The sequence below is a fragment of the Cololabis saira genome, chromosome 7, assembly GCF_033807715.1.
Source record: "Cololabis saira isolate AMF1-May2022 chromosome 7, fColSai1.1, whole genome shotgun sequence".
In the NCBI taxonomy this organism is placed as follows: Eukaryota; Metazoa; Chordata; class Actinopteri; order Beloniformes; family Belonidae; genus Cololabis; species Cololabis saira.
The window spans coordinates 22,865,827-22,889,905 of record NC_084593.1 but is presented as its reverse complement, the minus strand read 5'-3'; the positions used below and the strand labels follow the sequence as shown (position 1 = coordinate 22,889,905).

At 40.0% G+C, this 24,079-nt stretch overlaps 1 protein-coding gene across 2 annotated transcripts; it reads left to right on the top strand.

Annotated features, from left to right (window-relative positions):
- The first annotated feature begins 480 nt into the window (after positions 1-480).
- On the top strand, positions 481-23,018 carry sh3rf2 (SH3 domain containing ring finger 2). Of its 2 annotated transcripts, none has more exons than XM_061725094.1 (11): positions 481-834; positions 1,826-2,240; positions 11,044-11,322; positions 13,209-13,304; positions 14,374-14,754; positions 20,517-20,638; positions 20,817-20,987; positions 21,230-21,504; positions 21,619-21,905; positions 22,035-22,333; positions 22,451-23,018. In XM_061725094.1, the coding sequence occupies exons 2-11, from the start codon at positions 1,827-1,829 to the stop codon at positions 22,629-22,631; spliced, it is 2,505 nt and encodes an 834-aa protein (XP_061581078.1). In that variant the 5' UTR covers positions 481-834; position 1,826; the 3' UTR covers positions 22,632-23,018. The 2 variants fall into 2 exon arrangements, with proteins under 2 accessions (XP_061581078.1, XP_061581079.1); XM_061725095.1 differs by having other exon boundaries at positions 481-838.
- Positions 23,019-24,079: the final 1,061 nt, after the last annotated feature.

Here is a 24,079-nt window from a genome sequence, read left to right as displayed (position 1 = left end):
TGCAGTATTTCTGCAGGTGTTTTGGTCAGTGCTATTATTTGTAATATATTATATTATTTGTAATATATTATATTATTTGTAATCAGCACAAATTATCTGTCCCCATATGATAAAATCCACCATCCCCCCTGATATTTCTTTTACAACTCGAGTACTGGATGTATCCACGTATATAAAGTAAAGTTGAAGATAAGTCTTATTTTGCACAATAAGGCGTTCAAATAGAATAACAAAGCGTTGACTGTCATTTTATCTGACAGCTGAGGAGGAAAAACACAAGTAAAACAAACGTACACAGCATTGTAAACTTTTCAAATGAGTTAAAAACGTATTCTTGAAAAGAAAACAACAAAAAAAAACTCGAATTTTTTCATAATTACTCTACAGTGACAATGCCTCTGACATAACCACGTTGTAATGAGGGGAGGAGTGCTTTTAAGGGTTAACCCGAGTTAGTCATGACTCTGAAATCCGACTCAAGGCTGATTTATGGTTCCGCGTTACACCAACGCAGACCCTACGGCGCAGGGTACGCCGTAACCCTACGGCGTAGGCTCTGCGTCTATTTAACGCGGAACCATACTTTAGGCTTCAGTTCCTGATGAATCAGGCCGGCCGCGGCCGACACCTTTCCGCCTGTTTGGTTAGAAGTCCGGTCTCCGCAGGTGCGTTCAATGGTCGTGAGAAACGGCGGTGCGAGGACTGCGTCGCTGATGTGCGCTGATGTGACGCTTCTCCGCGTCCCCTGGACACGCACCGCACTGCGCCATGGCGACGACAAACTCATACATCTGAGTTTATAGGAAGTCGACTCAACAGGCAGCTGTTAATCGTGTAAGTACGTGTCAAATGTGTCCTCTTTGTTATTGGGGAAAACAAAACACCAGACTGTATGTGCGTACCTGTTGTTCACGTGCTCGGCCAGGTGAGTCGACAGGACACCTGTAAACGTGCAGCAAAAAGTAACTTCAAAGTTATGTTATGGTAATTACGTCTTACCAAGCTATTTTGAGTTGTATATAAATGCAGTGAGTCCTACCAAACAGATTGGGTGAACGGGGGTCAGGGCTACATTTGTCACGAATATGAACCTAATTAATTGATAGGCTAAATGATCAATGCAAAATAAATCTGTATTGACTTATACTAACTTTCATGTGTATTGGTTCACCTGATACACGGTTCGATTCAAACCTTCGTTTTCAAAAACTACTAAAGAAACATTTTGAAAACTTCCAGAATATTCCAAGATTTTATTAGCAATTTAAATTGCAATATTTGAACATAACTTAAATTATATTAACATACACAATAAATACAAACGTATTAATAATCTCTTAACTATCCAGAATGCAAAAAATAAACATTTGTCTTAAGACCACTCAACATTGTCTAAATAAATAAATAAATTGAAATATAACTGAAAAAACAAAAAATAAATAAAGTCATCAGTCAATCAAACGTGCGTTTGAGGAAAAAGAAATGGACCGGCAATTCAGCAAGTGAAAAGGGGTAAATGTAAATGCAGCCTTAGTCTGAACATAATGAAAATAATTCACTTAATAATGGTAGGGTCAATTCTATCCTTACAACATTTGGGAAGACAATCTAAATTACCTTTATATCTGAACTCATTATATAATGCAAATAAGGTTGCTTAAAAGTTGGGGGGGACAATTTGAGCCTCCTGAAAAGTTGGTAGTGTTATGTCCCTACTGTCCCTATGCAAACCTACGCCCTTGCCTACCACAGTAGTATAAGCTTGAATCTTTCATTATAACTTTTGTAATTTAACTGTTATTTATATATTCCTCCCTTCTCTCAGCATGGTGGATTACACTATCACAGATGTCCCAGGAACTCTTGATTCAAAGACCCGTGGCCCTTGTAAAATGGAGGAGCTGACTGTAATGGCATTGCTGGAATGTCCCCTGTGTTTGGAGCAACTGGATGCCACGGCAAAGGTCCTGCCCTGCCAGCACACTTTCTGCGTGTCCTGTCTGCAGCAGAGGGAAGCCGCCCAGCCTCAGCTGCTCTGCCCAGAGTGTGGCGTCCCTGCAGCGGCCAGGACGGCGGCAGAGCTTCCCCAAAACCTCCTACTAGTGCAGCTGCTAGGAGGGCTCCAGGGCAGGGAGGCTCAGAGAGTCCACCAACCGGCACCCTTGGCCAGGGTCACCTTGACAGCCAGGGACGGGCAACAGCGAGAGAGTCAGCACAGGGACAAGCAAGGACTTAATGAGGTCAGTGCATGACCCCGACCTTGCCCTCTGCATTTCTTTTATAAGTAGCAAGAAAACAACTGTGTCACCAGCTGGGCTGGTGATTGTGTAGTTATTGTTCCTTTAGAATCTTATTGTTTCCATGAGATCGAGCCTTTTTCAGAAATTGTTTGCATCAAGATTTTGTAAAAACTTATCAACCTCAAATCTAAAAAAGTTGGGACCCTGTGTAAAATGTAATTAAAAAACTAATGCACAAACCCATGTTTTATTCATAATAGCTCATTTTGAATTTGATTAAATAAATAGGTCATCGACCTTTCTCAAGGCATCAAACAGATCAGAACCAAAGCTTGTCTATTATAGGCTGGTAGGCCTATGTGGTCCAATCAGGCGCCGCCACACCTACACCTGAGCACCTTCAAACAAGGTCACATACTGCAGTACAGTCAGTATGTATCACCAAAACACAGGGAAAAAAGAAAAAAAGAACAACACCCACAATGTGCATGCATGAAATACATCAATCGAATCCAAAGGTACAATCATTAAAAAGGGAGGATGATTATACCTGTAAAGTGTCAATCAATTTAAAATATTTGCAATGAGGGAAGAGAGTCACACAGCAAAAATCCCATCTAAGTGTTCTGATCAATACAGTATAACAAGTAGGGAGAATGAATGTCCTGTAAAAATTATCATGAAGAGAACATCTTAGAATAAATAGGAGTCAGGCCCAGTCTCCTAATCCACCCAATTCCTAGAGAAAGGAAGGGAAAGGAGAACTGGTCAAATTCAACTCACAAATTATTTAAAGATTAAAAAAGTTGAATAAATATATATGTATAAATATACTTATATTTGCAATGAGGGAAGAGAATAAATATACTTATATTTATACATATCTATTTATTCAACTTTTTTAATCTTTAAATAATTTGTGAGTTGAATTTGACCAGTTCTCCTTTCCCTTCCTTTCTCTAGGAATTGGGTGGATTAGGAGACTGGGCCTGACTCCTATTTATTCTAAGATGTTCTCTTCATGATAATTTTTGAAGTACTCTGTGTTTTTACAGGACATTCATCCTCCCTACTTGTTATACTGTATTGATCAGAACACTTTGTGGGACTATTAAAGGATTTCTTATCTTAGATGGGATTTTTGCTGTGTGACTCTCTTCCCTCATTGCAAATATTTTAAATTGATTGACACTTTACAGGTATAATCATCCTCACTTTTTAATGATTATACCTTTGGATTTTATTGATGTATTTCATGCATGCACATTGTGGGTCTTGTTCTTTTTTCTTTTTTTCTTTTTTCCCTGTGTTTTGGTGATACATACTGACTGTACTGCAGTATGTGACCTTGTTTGAAGGTGCTCAGGTGTAGGTGTGGCGGCGCCTGATTGGACCACATACTGTAGGCCTACCAGCCTATAATAGACAAGCTTTGGTTCTGATCTGTTTGATGCCTTGAGGAAGGTCGATGACTGAAACGTTGGCTCAATAAAACCCTAGTCTTGTGAGAAGAAGGTGTGCGGGAGTTTTCTTTTTTAAATTGGCTGCAGCTTTCCTCCTCCGACGCACCTTTCTGCATATCCGGTGTGCAAAAAGTTTTCTACTTTGGACATTAAATAAATAGGGAAATGGGCAACAAAACGCTGGGAAAGTAAGTGGCAATGAAAAGAAAAACACAGAGACAAACATTTTATGATTAAATAGGTTAATTGTAAACATGTGACTGAAAGGACTGTGTGTAAAAAGGGGGGCAGTTTTTCAGGGTAAAGATGGACAGAGGATCACCGAGCTGTCAAAAGCTGTCTACAAATAGCGACATTGTTTTCAGAATATTTTCCTTTGAGTAAATTGTGATGACTTTGAAGATTTCATTGTTTAAGTACATGATATAATCGAAATCTGAAGACATCTCTGTGCACAATGGAAGGGAATGGTTGATCATCAAAACTGGATGCCCATGATCTTCAAGCGCTCAAGTAGGTCACCATTAAAACTAGCATGATTCTGTGATGGAAATCATAACAGGTTCTCAGGAACACTTTGGACATCACTTATCTACGTACACAGGTCTCCACTTCCTCCACAAATGCAGGTTAAAGCTCGGTCATGCAAAAAGAAAAAGAAGTCTCATGTGAACCTGGTCCAGAAATGCTGCTGTCCACTCTGGGCCAAATCACATTTAAAATGGACGAAGGCAATGTGGAAAACTGGTTAGAGGAATAGAAATGTAAAGACTCAAGAGTAGAGGGATCATCAGGCCTGATATCGGCACTCGGCTCAAAATCTTGCATGTCTGATGGTATGGAAGTAACAGGATGCACATTTGGAAACCAAACATCATGTTTTAGAGCACCGTATGCTTCAATCCAGATAATGTCTTTTTCAGGGAAGGCCTTGCATCTTTCAGCAAGACAATGTTAAACCACATACTGCATTCATTACAACAGCATAGCTTCATAGTAAAAGTAGTCCAGACGTTGAGCTGGCCTGCCAGCAGTCCAGACCCTTTCACCATCTGCAACACGAAACACAAATACAACAAAGGTGAGCTGAGCAGGTCGCATTCTGTATCAGAGAACACTGGGACATCGTCCCCCTCCCAGGACTCCAGCAGCTGCTCTCATCAGTTCCCAAACATAATACACGGTGCTAAACATTACTGTGTCCCTGCTGCCACCCTAGTCAATTTTACCTTATTTTTTTCTTATAACAATACATTTTCGATGTCCGCGCACTATTTCAGTATAAACAGTTGGAGAAATGTCTTTTGTCTACATGGTTCCTCTCTTATGTATATTATGGACTAGAACAACTTAGTTCCTGGTTTATGAACACCAACAAATGTTGTTTTTTTTGCTACTAATATGCAAGTGTAAAAAATATTGTGACACACAAGAGCTGGATGTGATCTGACTCATCAGATGTTAGTGGGTGCTCCAGTGGAACTCCTGTATTGAGATCCTCACGGACCAGTGTGTATGTCGTCATTGTTCTCCAGATGTTGCAAATTTGCTTCCCTGGTGACAAGGAACTTAGAAAAGGTCCTGAGCCCTATCCCTTAGACACAAGAGCTCACAGAAATCACTGTACGGGATAAGAGGTACTTAAAGATTCATTAATAAAGCGTTTGATCGCGTCAAATGGAAATATTTGTTTACAGTCCTGCAAAATTTTGGTTTAGATCCCAAATTTGTAGCTTTAATTAAATTATTGTATGCCTCTCCCATTGCTTAAGTTCAAACAAATAGCACACTGTCTCAGGCCTTCACATTAGGTTGTGAAACTCGCCAGGGCTGCCCACTAAGCCCAATCCTCTTTGATTTAGCAATTGAACTGCTCGCAATAGCTCAGATGAACTGCCAGGGTATCTCTGGTATTTGGAGAGGGGGTGTAGAGTGTTCCTGTACGCGGATGACCTCTTATGTGCTTATATGTTTCAGACCCAAATACTTCCCTTCCTGTTGCTCTTTCCCTCTCTTATTGCTCTTGAGCAATTTGGATCCATATCTGGATACAAGATTAGTATGCACAAGAGCGAACTTTTTCCACTTAACAAAGAGGCGTTCAACTTGGATTACAGTGGCATTCCATTTCAAATTCAAGAAAGTGATTATTTACCCACGTATTTGGGAGTGGTTGTTACTCAACACTTTAAGAACCTCCGGAAAGACAACTTTACCTTCCTGTTAAACCAAGTCAGAATATCATTGTCACAGTGGTAACCTCTTGCTTTAATGCTCGCTGGGCGAATGAACTCCATAAAATGAATATACTTCCTAGATTTACATATCTCTGACTCAACTTTTCTGAGTTGGCATGAAAAGGGTGTCAAATCGTTCAAATCATCTGAATGGCTGGTTTATTTCCTTTAATCAATTGACTGAGAAATACAGTCTACCCAAAACACACTTTTTTCATTATTTACAGGTTATTAACAGTATGTTCGTTCGAACTTGCCTGGTTTCCCCTCAGTACCCACTCCTAACCAAATTGATACCTTCCTATCCTCCGACCCACGGGGTGCCCCGTCCAAGCTTTAGAGCATAATTTCAATGCTGAAACGCTCACAAATAGACAAGATCAGGGCGGCCTGGGAACAGGAGCTGGGACACATTCCTGATGACCAATGGGACTATTCTCTTATCAATACATAAATCCTTAATTTGCGCGATACTCTGCTTACTCCAATTTGAATTAGTTCACAGAGCTCACATGTCTAAGACTAAGCTGGCTAACATTTATCCCGACATAACACCTGTGACAAATGTAATCATAGTGATGCCACCTCGTTACATGTGTTTTGGTTGTGATCTAAATTGCACAATAATAATAATAAAAAATACCTTTATTTATAAAGCGCTTTTCAAAAACAAGTTACAAAGTGCTTTACATGCAATTAAAAACAAGAAACAAACAGTTAGTACAATATTAAGATAAGACACAATTGAGAGATAATAAAAACAGACAAATAATAGTCAGTTAAACGCAAGTCTAAAATAGTGAGTTTTTAAAAGTGACTTAAAAGAAGACAGTGTGTTAGCTCCCCTGATCTCCTCCGGGAGGTCATTCCATAGGCGAGGGGCTAAAACAGAAAAGGCCCGGTCACCCTTGGTCTTTAAGTTAGACCAAGGAATGGCCAGGAATGACCCACCAGAGGATCTCAGGGTGCGTTCAGGCTCGTATGAGGTCAGGAGGTCAGCTATGTAACCAGGAGCTAGCCCCATACCAACCTTAAAAGTAATCATTAAAATGTTAAAATCCACTATAAAATAGACTGGGTATGTATCCCATACTCTACAATACTAAAGAAGAATATAAACCTTAGCCCTACTCTCGCCCTGTTTGGTGTTGCAGGCTCAACCGGTGGCATCAGGATGTTTTGTCCTATTTGAAACTTGAGATATTGTCTGTCAGTGGCTCAAAGAAAAAAATTCTATGAGACGTGGGAACCTTTCTTAACCTACTTTCACAACACCTGGTCTAATCCATAATCTGATTAAGTTACCATTGGTAAAAAAAACTAGATCTGACTGTGTGGTGCAATGTAATAAACTCTTAGATACTGTGACCTATCTATCTTATTTTATTAGGGGCCGAGCACTTACAGTGCGAAGGCTCTATTGTATCTGTAGGAATTTTTCTTGTTTTTATTTTTCCGACGAAATGAGGGCTTTTTTGCCCCCCTAAACGTGCCCCAAAAGTCACCAAATTTTGCATGCAAGCCAGACCTGGTGAAAAATTTGATATTTAATGGTTTGCATTAATGGGCGTGGCCTAATGGCTCAACAGCGCCCCCTAGAAAACTTCGTGCCTCAAGCCCCACAATACAGTTTGACGTACATGCACGAAAATCGGTACACACCTGTATCATGTCGCAACTTAAAGAAAAGTCTCCAAACAAAAAAGAAAGTCCAGAGTGCTCAGAAGGTTCATCTAAGTCGTGTGACGAAGGTGCTCTTTGGTGGGAAAAAGGATATCAAAAAAGAAGAAAAGTCCAAGACACTCTTCTGCAAATATAAAAAGCCTTTATTTAAATTGGCTATTTCATGTAGAAAAGATTTTAAAAAATGGGTTACAGCCCACCTGTTTCGGCCACAGCCTTCCTCAGGGTGTAATACTCAATGCATTGATTCTCCTTAAATGGGATGATTGAAAACACCTGGGCAGGTGGGAGGACAAATACAAAACAAGAGAAACAACAGATAATGTCCAATAGATGGCTCCACCAATTTTCAAACAACCAAACACTGGAGATTAGGAGAAGAAAAGTTAGAAAAAAGGACTGAAATCAATATCCTCATTTAAACCTGGATGGATAGTGGCTTTCATTTGATAAATATAAAAGGTCTCTCTGTAATTTGAGTCTGTCACCAACTCTAAGGTTTTTTTGAATACTTTCTAGGCCTTCAACCATAAGTGAACCTGGGTTGCTGTCATGTGCTTCAAAAAAAGTGCTTAGCCATTGGGTAATCAAAATTTGCTTTTCTAATAGCATACTTATGCTCAGAAACTCAGAAAAAAGTCTTTCAAACGACGCTTAGTGCAGCCTATATAAAAACAACCACAGGTACAAGACAATGGGTAGACAACAAACTTGGTATTACAATTAATAAATGACTTGATGTCATAAACCTTGTTAGTCTTAAAGTCACTGAATTGTTTACATTCTTTGATATTGGCACAGTGTTTGCACAAGCCACATTTAAAAGTACCCTTAACTGGTCGATGAAGCCAAGTTTTTTTATCTGAAGCAGAGAGATGGCTAGACACCAGCCTGTCACCTAAAGTGGGGGCCCTTCTAAAACTGATTTGAGGAGGAACAGGAAAAACCTCTCTGAGCAGGTTTAAATGAGGATATTGATTTCAGTCCTTTTTTGTAACTTTTCTTCTCCTAATCTCCAGTGGTTGGTTGTTTGACAATTGGTTGAGCCATCTATTGGACAGTATCTGTTTTTTCTCTTGTTTTGTATTTGTCCTCCCACATGCCCAGGTGTTTTCAATCATCCCATTTAAGGAGAATCAATGCATTGGATGTTACACCCTGAGGAAGGCTGTGGCCGAAACCCGTGGGCTGTAACCCATTTTTTAAATCTTTTCTACATGAAATAGCCAATTTAAATAAAGGCTTTTTATATTTGCAGAAGAGTGCCTTGGATTTTTCTTCTTTTTTAAAGAAAAGTCTCTTAGCGCCATGGCCGAAACCGAACAGGAAGTCGGCCATTTTGAATTAATAGTGTAATTTCTGCGCAATTTATGCCACTTCTTCGGCCGTTAATACGGCCCGAACCGTAACGTGCACCCAGGTGTGTTATACATCAAAATGTGCGTCTCGATCCTGCGACGATGCGCCTTTCTTTTCTCAGTCAAAAAGCGTTACCGTGGCGACGATAGACGCCAAAAAGCGCGCCCCCCCCTTCATCTGATTGGTCCATATTTGATAGTCCCTACTTTCTGCCATAACTTTTGAATGGTTTGACATAAAGACTCCTAGGTGGTGTCATCTGACTCGGTTTTGAGTACTTGACCTTCATTGGCATTAATTAGCCCCGCCCCTTCTTCTGATAGTTGATATTTGATAGATCCTATTTTCTGCCATAACTTTTGAATGGTTTGACATAAAGACTCGTGGGTGGTGTCATCGGACTCGGTTTTGAGTCCTTGACCATAATTGGTGCAAATTAGCCCCGTCCCTTCTTCTGATTGGTTGATATTTGATAGTTCCTATTTTCTGCCATAACTCTTGATTGGTTTGATATAGAGAGTCGTGGGTGGTGTCATCCGCTAAATGTCCAGGCCTGAAGACATCTACATGCAAGTCATACAAGCGCTTCCACTGCAGCACGCCTGAACGTGCACAAGGGTGCGAGGGCCCGTTCATCGCTGCTTGCAGATTTAATTTATTATTATTATTTTACATTATTTTGAGGGATGGGAAGGTGGGAAGAGCTATTACATCACATCAGATGTTGCTGCAGTTATCACAGAGATTTATTTGCCCTACTTGTCCAGGACAAAATTATAACATCTGTGAAAACATAAAACGTGGAATGTTATTGCTCAACCCCGGAGTTTCTACGTTCTGTTTCTGTGTCTTTTGAATTTTTTGTATGATGAAAACAAATAAAAAAATATTTGAATGTTAGAAGTTATGCACCCATACACTTATAATGGGTCTGATATTTTAATAACCCCAAAATCTTTTTTTCTCAAACAGCACAAATATTAGATTAATTAATCATCAAAGACTGACCGTGACTGTGAGAAGTTGTTTGTATCGTTTGTCCCTATGTGATCCTGTGATGGAGTGGTTGCTTGTCTGTATCATAGAAAATATATGGACAGATACTCTCATCTCATATACTGCTCTAATAGAGGACTGTCATGTTTTCACCTAATTTGAACTAATTAATCTGATGAGGATTTTTAAAGTATGTCACAGATAGTTAATCACGACACATTACTTTGAAAACGTTATATTCTCCAGTATGATGACGAGAAACAGATCAGCCGTCTCAAAGGTGTTTAAGTATGTGTTTCCGAATCAATGACCTGAGTTCATTCAGGGTTCACAAAGTGAACAGAGTTTTGTGAGCTGGGTTTTTGATCATTTTACAGTTTTGACATCCTTCTCAAGATGTTAGAGAACTGAAACGGATGAGTCTGATTAAATGTGAGTTGAATCTATAATAGGCTGGGTCTAATTATCTTACATTTATCAGTTGCAGTATTAGGAAAACTCATAATGTAGATCAGCTTGGAAAATTTGCAAGTGACAAGTAAGTGACACTTGCGTCTGCAAAATTGCAGCTATCGTTTCAGTGTGTCCGCATAGTTGGCAAACGAAACCATTGGAAATACATCAGAAAACAACATTAAAGCTTGAGCTGATATTATCTTTAAAGGGAAATGTACCTCACTTAAACTCATAAACATAAAGTAGATAAGAACATGGTGAATGTCGGACTGCTCAGCAAAAAAAAACCCATCCAAGGTTGTCATGTCACACAATTTTTTGATCTTGTTTAACTTGTCCACCAGTGTTTTCCAGGATGTTAGACTCATCACATTAGTCTTTTTCATCAATGTTTTCTCTTATTGTCTTATTTTCCTGGATACTCTTTTTCACACATAAAGAAAATGTTGCTAATATTATATTTTCATGGTCTTTAAAGGCGACAGCACAGTTTAGAGTATGAAGTGTCTTCAACAGTTTAAGAAAAGTAATTTCCCCATCTTGAAAGCATATATTGTAATGTTGTAAAGTGATTAAACAGCTTTTATTTGGCTTTCATCTGCTCTTCAGGTGGCTCCCAGAACCTCAGCATATAAACAACAAAGTGAAATATCAAGGGAGCTGTCCAGTAGTATCCCTCCAAACCACAAAGTGGAAGACAACTGGCACAGTGAAGACACCGGTAACAATAGCAGAGCATCAGTGGATGCGCTGCAGGCATTCAGTCAGGCATCTCAGCTTCAGCACCTCCATCAGGCCCAAGCTCTGCCTCTCTGCAAGGCGCTGCGGGACTTTGACCCCGAAGAGATGAACCGGGATGACAGCAAATATTGTCTCAGCTTCCTCAAGGTCTGCTACTCAAACTCCTCACTAAACACACAAAGAAAAGCTCATCATCCTTGGCTGCAGTCATTTGTGTTTTTTACAAGTTGTCTTTAGGCTTTTTAATAGAATCATAATGTAATTTTTATGAATAATAAAGAGGGCAGCAGGAGTAAAAACATTTGGTCTTGCGACAGACATGCAATAGGTGATTCTACTTCATCACCCATCTGTATAACTGACTTAAATTGGCCATATAATCACTACTTCTGTTAAAGTGTCTGTTTATTAATAATCAACCAGTCATGGTGGATTTGAAGTTTAGGCACTCTTGTCTAAAACATGTTTCTATAAATGACTGATTCATTTAAAATAGAAGATGATTAATGATTAATGAGATGTTAAAAATGGCAAACATCTTTTTTTTTAAAAGGTTTTTTTGGGCTCTAGTGGCCCTTTATTGGAGATGCAGACTTGAAAGGGGTAGAGAGAGAGAATGGGGAAGACACGCAGCAAAGGTGCGCGGGCTGGATTCGAACCCGCGACTGCTGCAGGAGGAGGACTGTAGCCTCAGTATATGGGCCGCTGCTTAACCCACTGCGCCACCAAGCGGCCCAAAAAAAAATGGCAAACATCTTTAATATTTATGAACCATTACTTTTGTTTTGTTTGTTCATTTGTACTCTCTCTAGAAAGCCAAAGTTTGGCCACCCCGTGTGATCAGAACTTAGTAACGCCCCCCTTGCAAGGTTTACAGATTGTAAACAGATTTTACATGCAGTTCTAGTTTTTGCTTTAGTCTTGCTCATTCCTGGAGGGTTGTTGGCTCCCCCCATGTCATTGAGTGCACTACATCCAAAGATTTATCAGTCCTTCCGATACTGTGCTCTTTTGTAATGGGATTCTGCATGCTTTACATTTCCAAACATTTGCTCATTACAGCCACAACGCTATCTTCATCAGTCTTGTGCATATAATCAGTCCACAGGGTTTGTTTATCAGGGCTCCTTAGTAGAGCAGTGGTCATCGACTCCAGCCTGCTGAAACTCCAACTGCCTTTTGCAGTCAGAAAGGGGGGATTCTTTTCCTTTATAGCAATACTATTACTTCAGTGGTAGACTGAATGTTTTCTTGGTCTTCATCACCTCAAATCGAAGTCCATCACGCCTTCTAAATGCCATTTCTTAATCACATTACAAATGTAAGGAAATTGAGCTGAAAGCTACTAATATTTATGGCAGGTTTTGGGAGCATTGATTTTTTTGTATAAACCTTTAGTTTCGCTTTACCCGGGTTTTCATAATAACCTGACAATGACTGAGTAAATCATAGTCCTAAAAAGCCAATACAGTCTGGATACTGCATAAAAGGGAATTTCATGCTAAATAATGAGGAGTACACATAATTATGGCAAAAACACATACAGGCTTTGGCTTTTTCGGACATGAATTTGCATTGGTTTGTGATAACGTATGGTACAGGAATTCCCCATAGCAAAAATGCATAACGATCATTGCTTGTTGTAGGCTGGTGTGTTTTCTAAGAGTTGAAACTAAGACTTGTGGAGCTGAGGTCTCTGACCTGCGCTGCAGTGTTGCTGCGTTGTTGCGTGCCCTGAAGGATGTTTGAGGCTGTTATATAAGGGCTTCAGTTCTTGTGTGCTCTCCATTAAAGCACACTTGAGCTCGGCCTTTCTTTTTAATGCAGGTGGTCAAATGGTTTTTAGAGGTTGGCCGCAGAAAGCACTGGGTCTACTAAGGGAGCTGATGTCACATGCTACATCAGAAACACAGTGCTGAAAGAGTTTCTTTGCTGAGTGCTCAGTCTCCAGGGCAAGCTCACTCTGTAATAACCATCTGGTGTCCTGTTTCATTGAAGCTTCTGTGTGTCTGTAACATACTTCTGGTTTGCAGGGGGACATCCTAACAGTCATCAGACGAGTGGATGAGCACTGGATTGAAGCCAAGCGTGGAGAAAAAGTTGGAATTTGTCCTCTACAGTTTACAGAGGTGATTTATTATTTTATTCACACTTCATTGTTTGAGTATGGGTTTGACGCCTTCTGTTTTAGCACTTTGATATGACCAAAGCCGGTTGAATCAGAGATGTTGTCACTGAATGTCTTTGATTCCAGGTCATTGCCTGGACTTTACTCTGACTTTCATTCAAATCTTTGATTCATAGATGTCAGTCCTTCACTGCAAAATGCTGAGGCATAAAGTTAATCTGTGAAGTCCTGCTGTGTCTGCAACTGCTCATTAGTGTGTGACTGTGTGGCTTACTCAGGTTTGCAGGGCTTGCTTAGCTAGCTGGCTGTCATTTGTTTCCCTTTGTACTTTCTGCCTCAATGAATTAACTTCATCCAAGCTGGGCGAAATTGCAGTTGTTGTTACACTGGGGTCATTGTGATACTATTCCGTTCTTGTTTACCTCCCCAACTCATCATTAGTTGCAGCATTTTCTTTGAATGCCCCCTTTTCTAATTAGCCATCTCCTTTTCATGCACCTGCTTTATTTTTGACGTTTTGGCGTTTTGGCTCAGTGATGCTCGTCATATGTCTCTTCCCCAGCAGTCTATTCTTTCTCCATCTACGCTTCTTCCCTCGCCTCCTCTCCTCCTCTCCTCCCCTCTCCTCTTCAAGCCCGTCTCTCCTTGTGTTGTGCAGCCAGGCGTGAAGACCCAGTAATGCTTCCTCTGCTTGGGTGGCATAACAGCACATCAATGTGCCGAGTAAAAGCATTAACCCTGCTATGCCTGTCTGTCTGCCTGCCCATCTGCGCAGCTCCTTTCTCAGCACCAGTCAATCCTTCCTGGCTCACTGAGTGGTACTTTTCATCCTGTCAGCCTGCCTGCCTCCCCGTGCGCCTGTCCAACAAGTTGTAGGGGTGAGATGAGTAGTGATAAGTGGGTGTGTTTAGACAGCCGTTATGCTGATCAGCAGGAGCAGAGGTTGACAGGCGCCAGTAGCAGGTAGGAACAAGTTAGAGAGGATTTTCTTGACTGAGGATTGTGTGCGTTCTCTTTGGATTCCTCTAGATTTTAGCTGTCGCTAATCTTTCCACATTAATCTATTTCAGCCTTACTCTGCTGCTGCCAAACTGTTAAAGGGAAAGAGTCGGAGGGGGGGTGACTCAGCAGAATCTCCCCATCAGGCTGGGAGCGGGGGCAAAGACAAGGCCACTGACACATCCAGCAGGACAGCCCATTACGGAGCACCCTGGGTCCCAGCAAAGACAGCCCCCCTCAGCGCTTCACCTCTCTCCATCCAGCAGAAACAGTCCAAAGTCGGCGGCAGCAACAACTTTTACCAATCTCACGCCTACCACTACACCTCCGAGCACAGGGGTCAGACACAGCGTGTCTCGCTGCCCTCAGCTGCACGGAGCAACTCATACCCCTCTAGAGTGAATCCCCTGCGACTTAGCCACCACTCTGAGCATCACAGACGCCATTCACAGGTAAGTCGAATGCCCCTATCCTCACACGTCTTCCTCTGCTATCTCTTCATCAGCTTTAATTTACGTCTTTGGCGTTGATTTCTTGATTTGCACGGAAGATATGTAGTTTGGCAACGTGACACTGGTTTTCTGTGAGATAGGAGAAGTATTTGGAACAAGTTGGCCTCAAAAGGGGCAGGGAGGTATCCGTTATAGTGGGGTCAAGTAAAGAATGACAAAGAGGAATAGCCCTTTTGTTGGTTGTGAAGTGATTAAGAGGGTGTTTGGAAGTGGGTGTTTTCACAGATGTGGAAAAGAGATAGATAAGAAAGATGTGAGGACTGGAGGTGAGTGGACCTTAAGTTTGAAAAGGTCTTTAATAAAGTATTATGTCTTAATCTTAAAAAGATCAAATCAGTGCAACAAGAAAGAAAAAGAGGACGACTCAACTGACTTGTAAGAAGTATAGAGGAACTTTTTGAGAATCTTCATTACCTTGCAGGCACAATGCCAAAGAAAAAAGCCATGCTGTGTGCATACACTTAAGAATCTGTGCAACTGAGTGCTGTGCGTGTGGCTGTGTGCAGTGGCATTATGAAAGCCTCTAAAAAAGTTTAATGATACAACCTGCTGCCCTACCTCTGAGATAATGATTTCCTTGGTTTCAGCTCAAATTTCACAGCTCTACCCTTCAATTATACATGTCAGAGGAAAGAAGAAAAAAAGGCAAAATATTTTTGCAGGGTTGAAAAAAATCAGGGGGAGGAAGGGAGCTGTAAGACCTAAAACCTGAGATAAGGACTGGCGAGGGAAATGGGAGTACTTAAGCAGGACAAAGAAAAAAAAAAAGTATGAGGAAATAGGGAAAAAAACAGCATAAAACTGGGAAGAGAAAGAAAACACAAAAGTTTCTTTCCGCAAATCCCAAGAGAGAAAGAAGGAGGAGGACAAATGAGAGATAGATGTAGAGAGTGGGAGGCTTGGAGAGTCCCTCAGTACGTCTGCTTATCTCTCTCATGCTGATGATGATGAGTCACTTGTGAAGTTGGTTACATAACAGACCCCGCCATCCCCTGCCTTCAAACTTCTTCCTCTTCACTAAGCAGGTAACACTCTCACATCAGTGGGGCAAGAAAGAGCAGAAAAGCCACACATTCCCCTTTTTAAAGGAGCGCAGGGTCACGTCACTGAAGTCGATGCTGAGCCTCCCCAGTGAACAAGCCGCCATGTGTGCTATTCTTAGCATTGCATCCCATCAGCTCTCACCTCTGGCTCTGCTGTTTGACTGAGAGCTGCAGCCTTCCTCCCACTTGGTTTAAATAATGTGTAATAGTGTGAGTATTGGCTTGGTTATGTAAGAGAAAAATTTAGGATGGCAATTAGCCAAAAGCTACAAATGATCATACTTGACCATTACAGCAAAGTATACATCATTATTGTTATTGTTAACAGCAATGGTTGAGCCTGTGATCAAATAAAACACATTTTTATTTAATTTTATAGAATTATGTTGCTTTAATAATGAATAAAAAGTAGTGAAATAAAATAAAATAAAATAAAATAAAATCACAATTTCTGGTTAAGCTGCTAATCTCAAATCCAACAAAAAAATAAAAGCTCCCTAGTTTAGTAATTTCACCCTTAAAAATGTGATGAAGTTCAACTGTGATCAGATGATCTGGAGCTGACGTGGCTCAGCATTAAGACCTTTGGGTTGTAGACTTTTACACAGATTTAACATTTGACAGACTAAATGCTAAGTCTTCCTTTGGATCTTCCATGAATTAAACATCTTTAAACCTGGGTGAGACTGTGCATGCTGTACTTGACTTGACCTCTCCCTTACCCTTCTGTTGCACCTGGATGTGAGATGGCGGGTGCACAGAGAGAAAGTTTTAGAAAGCTGCATTTGGCTGCTGGGAAGATATCAAGTTAAAACAGATCCCAACATGAATAAAATGTAATCTAGTTTATCTGTCCATCTATCTCTCACCTAGCAGTTTGCATATACGCTTCAATGACTTGACAGTTTTAATGTTTTATTGCACAAAACAAAACTACTTAAAACATTCTGTTCATGTGAAACAAAAAGTAAAGACTTCAGAGATGATAAACTGAAAAAGATCATGAATTAATGTTTGATTTGGCTTGAAAAGCATCCTTTCTGCAACCAACTGCTTAGTGTTGTCTGACAGCAAATGGAAAGTGATTTGTTTGTTTCATTTTGAATATTCAATAAATGTATTCAGTTTCTCTTGGGACATAAAAATGTACGTTTGTGTATAGAATCGGTTTGATGGTACAAAATGTACCTATAATCCAAACATCAAGGATTTAAAAGAAGATGAAGACTTTCCACATCACCTCATGTCTTAGGTCACTTATTTTAAGTAATGAGCATTTAGATGAGGGGACAGTCATACATTTTTCCTCATCATGCCGGGAGGCTTTACAGTCAGCTAAGACCAACTTCAAAAAATAATAAGAAAAAAAACTGCAGCCACCATGATTGTGTGAGGTCATTTGATGATGTCAGCGTGATGTCAAAGTGGCTGAAGATCAAACTGGAGAGGAGTAACAATGTCACACACCCCGGCTCTGCAGGCTGGACTTGACCAGATTAGCTGCTACAAAGGTGGATACATTTCATTCAAAAGAGCTCTCTAAAGAGCCTTGCAGAGGAGGATGTTAATGGTATACAGCATTACTTATTTAGTGTTTAACAACAAACAAAGCTGTGCCGGTAGATTTTTGATTCCAATGAAAATAGCAGGAAATGTAAATATGAAGGTAACTTTAACTCACTATTGTATTACACAATATTTAGCAACAGTCATTGCCAGCAAGAGATTTGTGATTCCCCTCATTGAGACTTTTGCTTTTTACTTAGCTGCAAGTTTGCTCTTGCAGGGCAAGTTACTGTTAGGGACCAACGACTGCCGTAGTCTCAGATCTCAAGGGTGCCCTCTCCACGCTGCAGTTTTAGGAATTTCCCACAGACAGAGGTTTAGGAATAGTCCAGTGTTTGAAAAGTAAGTAATTAGCCAGTCAAGGTGCTTGTAACTGTGTGGTTTCGCTCATTATTCTGTTGGACGACCTCTGACCTCTGACTGAGGCTGAGCTTCCTGTCTCTGAGCAGTATGTTTTGCTCCAGGATGCCTTGATAGTCTAACAGTTGATTGTCCCCTGCATGGGCACAACGCCCACGGTACCATCAAAGTGTTCTCTAAATGGAAAGTTTTATTTTCTTGTCAGTGAACATCAATTTGATGTGACCTGCCTAAATGAATCTTCAGGTCGTGTCTCATCTGTGTGTTTTAGCTTATATGAAGGTGGCTTTTTAAAAAAGTTTTTCTTTTAACATTGGATTCCTATTTTGGTCTTATTCCATGAAATCCATTTTTGTTGTTCAAAGGCCAGCAAACAGTTAAGTACCTTAAAGGTCAGTTTGAATTATAAGATTTTTTTCTTTGACTCCTTCTCAACATCCTCACTATCCTTCTGATCCACCTGGAGTTGCATCTCCCCTTGCAGCCACGTCAGTGGCAGGAACATTAAGCTGGTTGGGGATTGTGTCACAGCCATTACCTTTCACATACTTACCCATACTTTTCTCTCTGATATGATTAAAAAGAAAAATAGGGGGCATAAGATAATATAGTTGGTAAGAATGTAGTTTGAATTAAAACCAGGGTATGGAATGGGGCATTTTTAAGCAAAAACCGAGCAAATTCGTTTTAAAGAGTTGAGTATACTTAGGTGAAGTGATACTGCTATCTGTAATAGCAAGAAACATGGTGTTTATATTTTATTGATTTAGTTAATTTGTAAGGGACTTAATGAAAATGCCACACAAATACGTTTTTACTTTCTCCCTGAAAGCAGAGCTGCTTCCACATGACCACTGCTGAGTCAAAGCACCTGGCCAAGAACAGAAAAAGGACATAGAATATTGGAAAGAACCAAATTCTTGAGCATGAAAAAATACTTTTTCTGTTTTTTTGTCATCCCTCCCTACACTAAAAGGTAGATTTGGTTAAAATGTCATGTACAAGTCATGACAAATGTGGACAAAAACAGGACAGTGAAGCTCATCCACCCCGCTTTCTGAATGATGGCTGGCTGATATGTACTTTAAGTTGTTCTCCAGGGCAGCGTTGTTTAAAAGAGATAAACATTGTAGCACTGCCTACATCGCTCTTATTGTCTATATAATTTCCCTTTGGAGATTTATTAAGTATAACTGAATTGAATTGAAATGTCTCTGTGCTTTTGAATGACCGTGTAAATGCTGCACAGCAGTGGGAGAGCTGCAGGATTCAAACAGATACTCTATATAGGGGAACCCCATGGCCACAGGCCAGCATTAATGCTTGAAGTAGTTGATGAGTGCTGGTGCTATGAATAGCAGCAAAGTCTATGAATGTCACTGGCAAATATAATGAGCTGCAGGATTTCTTTCTCTTGTAATCGCAATATCAAGAAATCAGTGCGTGTGAGGATCTTGTTTGGGACACGGAGAAATTAGAAACTAAAACCTTGTTAAGTCCCTACTCAGAAACGTAATTGGAAGGATTAAGATCAACGCTGCATTATTGATGTTTGGCAGACTCACCCTATGCCCTTCAATGTCCAATAATTACAATGGGATGTCTCAAATCTGCTGACTTCAGTATCGTCAAAGCTTTTCAGTTTCCAGCTTTATGTAGATTAGTTTTGATTAAAACTTGCCTGTGTTTAATGCTGTAGTCTACATTTATTGCAGACATCCTTTTGTATATGATCAAATCCAGCCAACAAAACACGTCTACTGCCGACCGGTGACAAATTGTACAACTTGAGAAATGTAAAGTTCATATGCTGCAGTGAAGTACAAACACCTCCAGTAAATTATTAGTTTTAAAAGATGAGAATGATGTTAATGATCATATGTCCTCAAACTTGGCCTTAAAAAATTTAAACTCTCTTGTTTATAAAATAAACCTTACTTACAAAAGTTTTAAGAATCCCATTTGTAATCAAACAGGTTTATTAATCTTCCATAAAATTGACAATAACATTAAGAGTTTTTCTTGTGATCTCAGAATAAGTGAAAGATATTCACAGACCAAAAGAGAAGAGCAAACTGAGAGACAAATGATAGAAAATACTGAAGATATGTCATCTATTATTCTGAAAATTAAATAGTAAACAAAGCCAAAGATGTAGGTTGAGCTACGTGCTGCTGCGAGGTATAAAGACTGAGCGTACGAGGGTAGTTACTTGTACTTGCAGATAAGATAATTTCCCTGTAAAGATAATGTTTAGAAGTAATAACGTAGAGGTGGTCATCTACTTATATCAAACTTAAATCATCAAGACTCATTTTGGATGAAATCTGCAGCATCTACCCTTACATTTTCATGGGTTATGCAATCACTTCTTAACTTTATTTAAAGTTAATGAGGCATCAGCAGTTTCACTTGGACAAATAAAGTGAATGTCTGATATTTCTACAGTCTTTCAAGCTCATAATTCACCCACTGTGAGCCAAAATGAATAATTACATGGATTAACGTTAGACTTTAAAGACCACTTTGACACAAAGATGAATGACTCCAGCTGGACCCATCGTGTGGTGAGGATCTCACGTTGACTTAAACCCTTAAAAAAAATCAAAAGATATTCCTTTGAACTGTCAACTGTGTTTTTTATGTTCTGATTTTTAAAGCATGTGTTTACATAATGTGTCATACATCACGCTTAGCATTCTGCCTGATAAGAACGAATCTGTTGCATTTCAGAGTGAGAGGAAGATGACCAGTGAGACTCCACCCACCATCTCTATGGCTCTGATAAACCCCCAAGTGCCCTCTGCCTCTGCAGACGGCAGAAACTCCTCCACGCAGCAGCTCTCCATCAGCGTGTGAGTCACAGTTTTAACATCATCATTATCATTATGGAAATGTAGGCCTATATACGGGCAACAGATGAAAAGAGCAAGAAACACACAAACACCTTTAATATGCAGCTTAATCTGGATAAAAATGATAAAATTTGTGGCGATAACCTGCCGTAGGTAAACTTGATATTTGACTCAACAGGTGTGCCGTCCTGTACTCGTATAAACCTCGACGACCGGAGGAGCTGGAGCTGAGGAAAGGAGAGATGGTGGGAGTGTATGGAAAGTTCAAAGAGGGCTGGCTGCGTGGGTTGTCTCTCAGAACAGGCAAAGTGGGCATTCTCCCAAGCAACTACATCACACCTGTGCTCAGGTAAGTGGCTGGGATCTCTCAGAGCAGAAAGCGGGAGTGAAATGCCAATTGGATTGAGACATTTATTTTTTATGTGGGTGAGGAAGCCATACCGTCTTACTCACATTTTAAAGATTTGGAAATATAAAGCTGCATAGCAGAACCAAGAAAAAAAAAGAAGTCAGGTTCATAGATTTCTTAAACAATATAGACAGATACGTAGAGATTCACTTTATGCTAATATGTCTATTCGTTCACTACAGAACCTCAGCTCGACTTCTGGAAACCAAGGCCACTAATCCGTCCTCGCAGTACCACACAGCGGCTGGAAAAAAACCCACCGTTTCAAAGAATCCTGCTGTGGTCCTTGCACTTGACAGGGTGAACGGTGATGGAGCGATTTACTCAACAGGACAGCTCCAGTCTGTGCCAAGTGGAGCACAGCATGCAATGTCATCCACTGCCTCCGTAAAACCATCTTTCTATGGGAGTTCTCAAGGTTGGGACACCGTAAGGCGTATTTTTAACCCACACAGAGGTGAGTTTGAAACAGCTGTGTCGTCATCGCTTTGTTCAGATTCAGATTTTTACTTATGTATAAAAACTTAATCAGGTGCTTAAGAATGTCTCTTGTAATTCACATCTGTTTCAGGCTCAAACCATTCGTCTCAACTGTCCAATTTTAGTATTCCGTCCAACTCGCAACACTTTGCACAAGTTCAGGCGTCAGGTTACTCACCTGCCCTGCAGAGGAAGAAAAACAGCAGCATCCTAAACTCCAAACCACTGGGCTGGATGACAGAGCCAGCAGCGCCCTCTGCTGCTGCAGTCATGAACTTAACCTCCTCACATGAGCCATTTCAGCATCAAAGGCATCATACAAATATCCCTCAGTCAATTCTGGTCAAACCAGACACACACAAGAATAACACAGACAAGGTAATGTCAGACTTACAAGTTATTGTGAAAGCCATAAGTTGCTTCTTTTTTTTTTTTAAAAAGGACACTTTTTATGTCTTTTAATCATTGTGTATATGTTGATTTGGTGTAAATGTTGCATTTCGATAGCTTCCAAAGTCTGTGAGGTTCCTCTCAGCTGAAGAATCCCCTCCTCCAAGACATCGAACTTCTTCTTGGTCGTCAGGAACTCAGGTTCTCCCCAACTGCCGTCCTGGACCCCCTCTTTTAGAAGTGTGGGCTCCATCACTCACTCTGGGCAGAGATGGACCAGGGATCATTCTCAAAGAAGGGAAATCTCCTATTCTCAGGACAGGCCTTGAAACAGCCAATCCGAATTCTAACCCACAGAAACCACCGCCCTCACATCCCCCCCTGTCAGCCTTGTCAGCTCAGTTCAGCCCCAGCAGGTATGCTGCCGTTGTGTGTTTCCCTTTGCAAATAAAGACCAGTGTTTGAATATCAGACAGTGACCTCTAAAACTGTTCATGTGACAGAGTGGCATCTTTTTCTTGTCATTCTTCTAGACACAGAGTGATCACAACACATTTAGCCCAGACAGACTCGGAGCTCTGCCTGCTGCACGGAGAGATGGTCCTCGTCCACAGACCTCGAGCGGATGGGCGGGTTCTTATTACTCAGGAGAGCAGTGGACAGACTGGATTATTCAATAGCACTATTCTTCAAGCCCTTGAGAGGCTCAGCTGACTTTGTATATCTGTTGTCCTCATGTTTATTTCTACCTTCTTTGTGTTCAGACTGCCACAACACTTGACTAGCCAACTGAACATGATGTGTATTTAGGTCCAGATGAAATGTTATATTGGTTCTGACCGAATATCAGGATCTGTTTAAATTGTTTGGAAATATATTTTATCTTTTATTTTGTACGCATGTTTGTGACATGTACATGTAAGACATTGCATTAAAACCCACTTCATGACTGTTCCCTGTTTCATGCCCATGTCATACACACTATGGTGAGTGCCTTTGTTGAAACCCACTAAAGAAACAAATTATATTTGAATATATTTAGACATATTATGAGATTGAATTTATGTACTGGTTTCGTGTCAATAAAGTATACTTCTGGAACATTTGATTTCTTTCCTACAACACTTACATCATTTTGATAAACATTAGGTGGAGCTGGCTTAGCAGATATTATTACCGTATTTATTAGCTTACTGTTGTCATGATAATTTAAATGCCCACTAAGTCTAAAGTTGTACAACAATCAGAACTATAGCAGCTGGACCCCTTAGTTCCCAAACACTTCCAGATTGATTAAATAATTCTGTCCCCAAAGTATTGCTGACATTTGATTCAAACTGATATAGTGTTAAAAAAATGAAAGAAAAAGATTTAACATTTTATAAATATTCTGTATGGTTTTCATATAGATACAGGGATTTATTGAACCATAATTTATTTTTTTTTATATTTATTGAATCATGATTTACATGAATTCTACACAACAACAAAACTTAAAAACGATAATGTCGAATCGAATCTATCACATTATCAATTATCAAATAACATTATATTTGAAGGCAAGCACCACTCTGGTACAGGAATATGATTACCATGAAAAATATTTCTGTGAGGCGTCTTAGTAGTTTTAGTACAGCAATCTGCTGTATTATTATTGTGCTCTATGTATTGAATATTCAGACATTATACTAGGATTCTGAATTATGAGTGTGTTTACAGATATTTTAAATTTTGTTAGGTGTTAAAACAATGATGCCCTTTACTGTAGTCAGCGATATGCTCTGCGGGCAGCGCATGCGCACTCATCAAGCCCACAGGAGTGAAGTTCGCTTTAGGCTGAGTATTCCCCTGGGACCAAGGTCTTGTTTTTCTTTTTTGAATATTTTTTTCAGTAGCTTCAAATATGACACAGTGACTCCAAACTAAAACTGAAATGTAATAACTACAAGAAGGAAATGAGACACATTTGTTTGAATTCTTAAATGTATTTTTGTTTGTAGTTTCCACACCTTGTAATCTAAAGACTGTGAGCCTATGCTGAATTATAGTACCATAAATATGGTCAAATATAGCGCATCTTATTTTTTTATGCATTTAAGGGATTGACTATTTTATGTAAACATCTTAATGGGAGCCCTGTGATAGACTGGTGACCTGTCCAT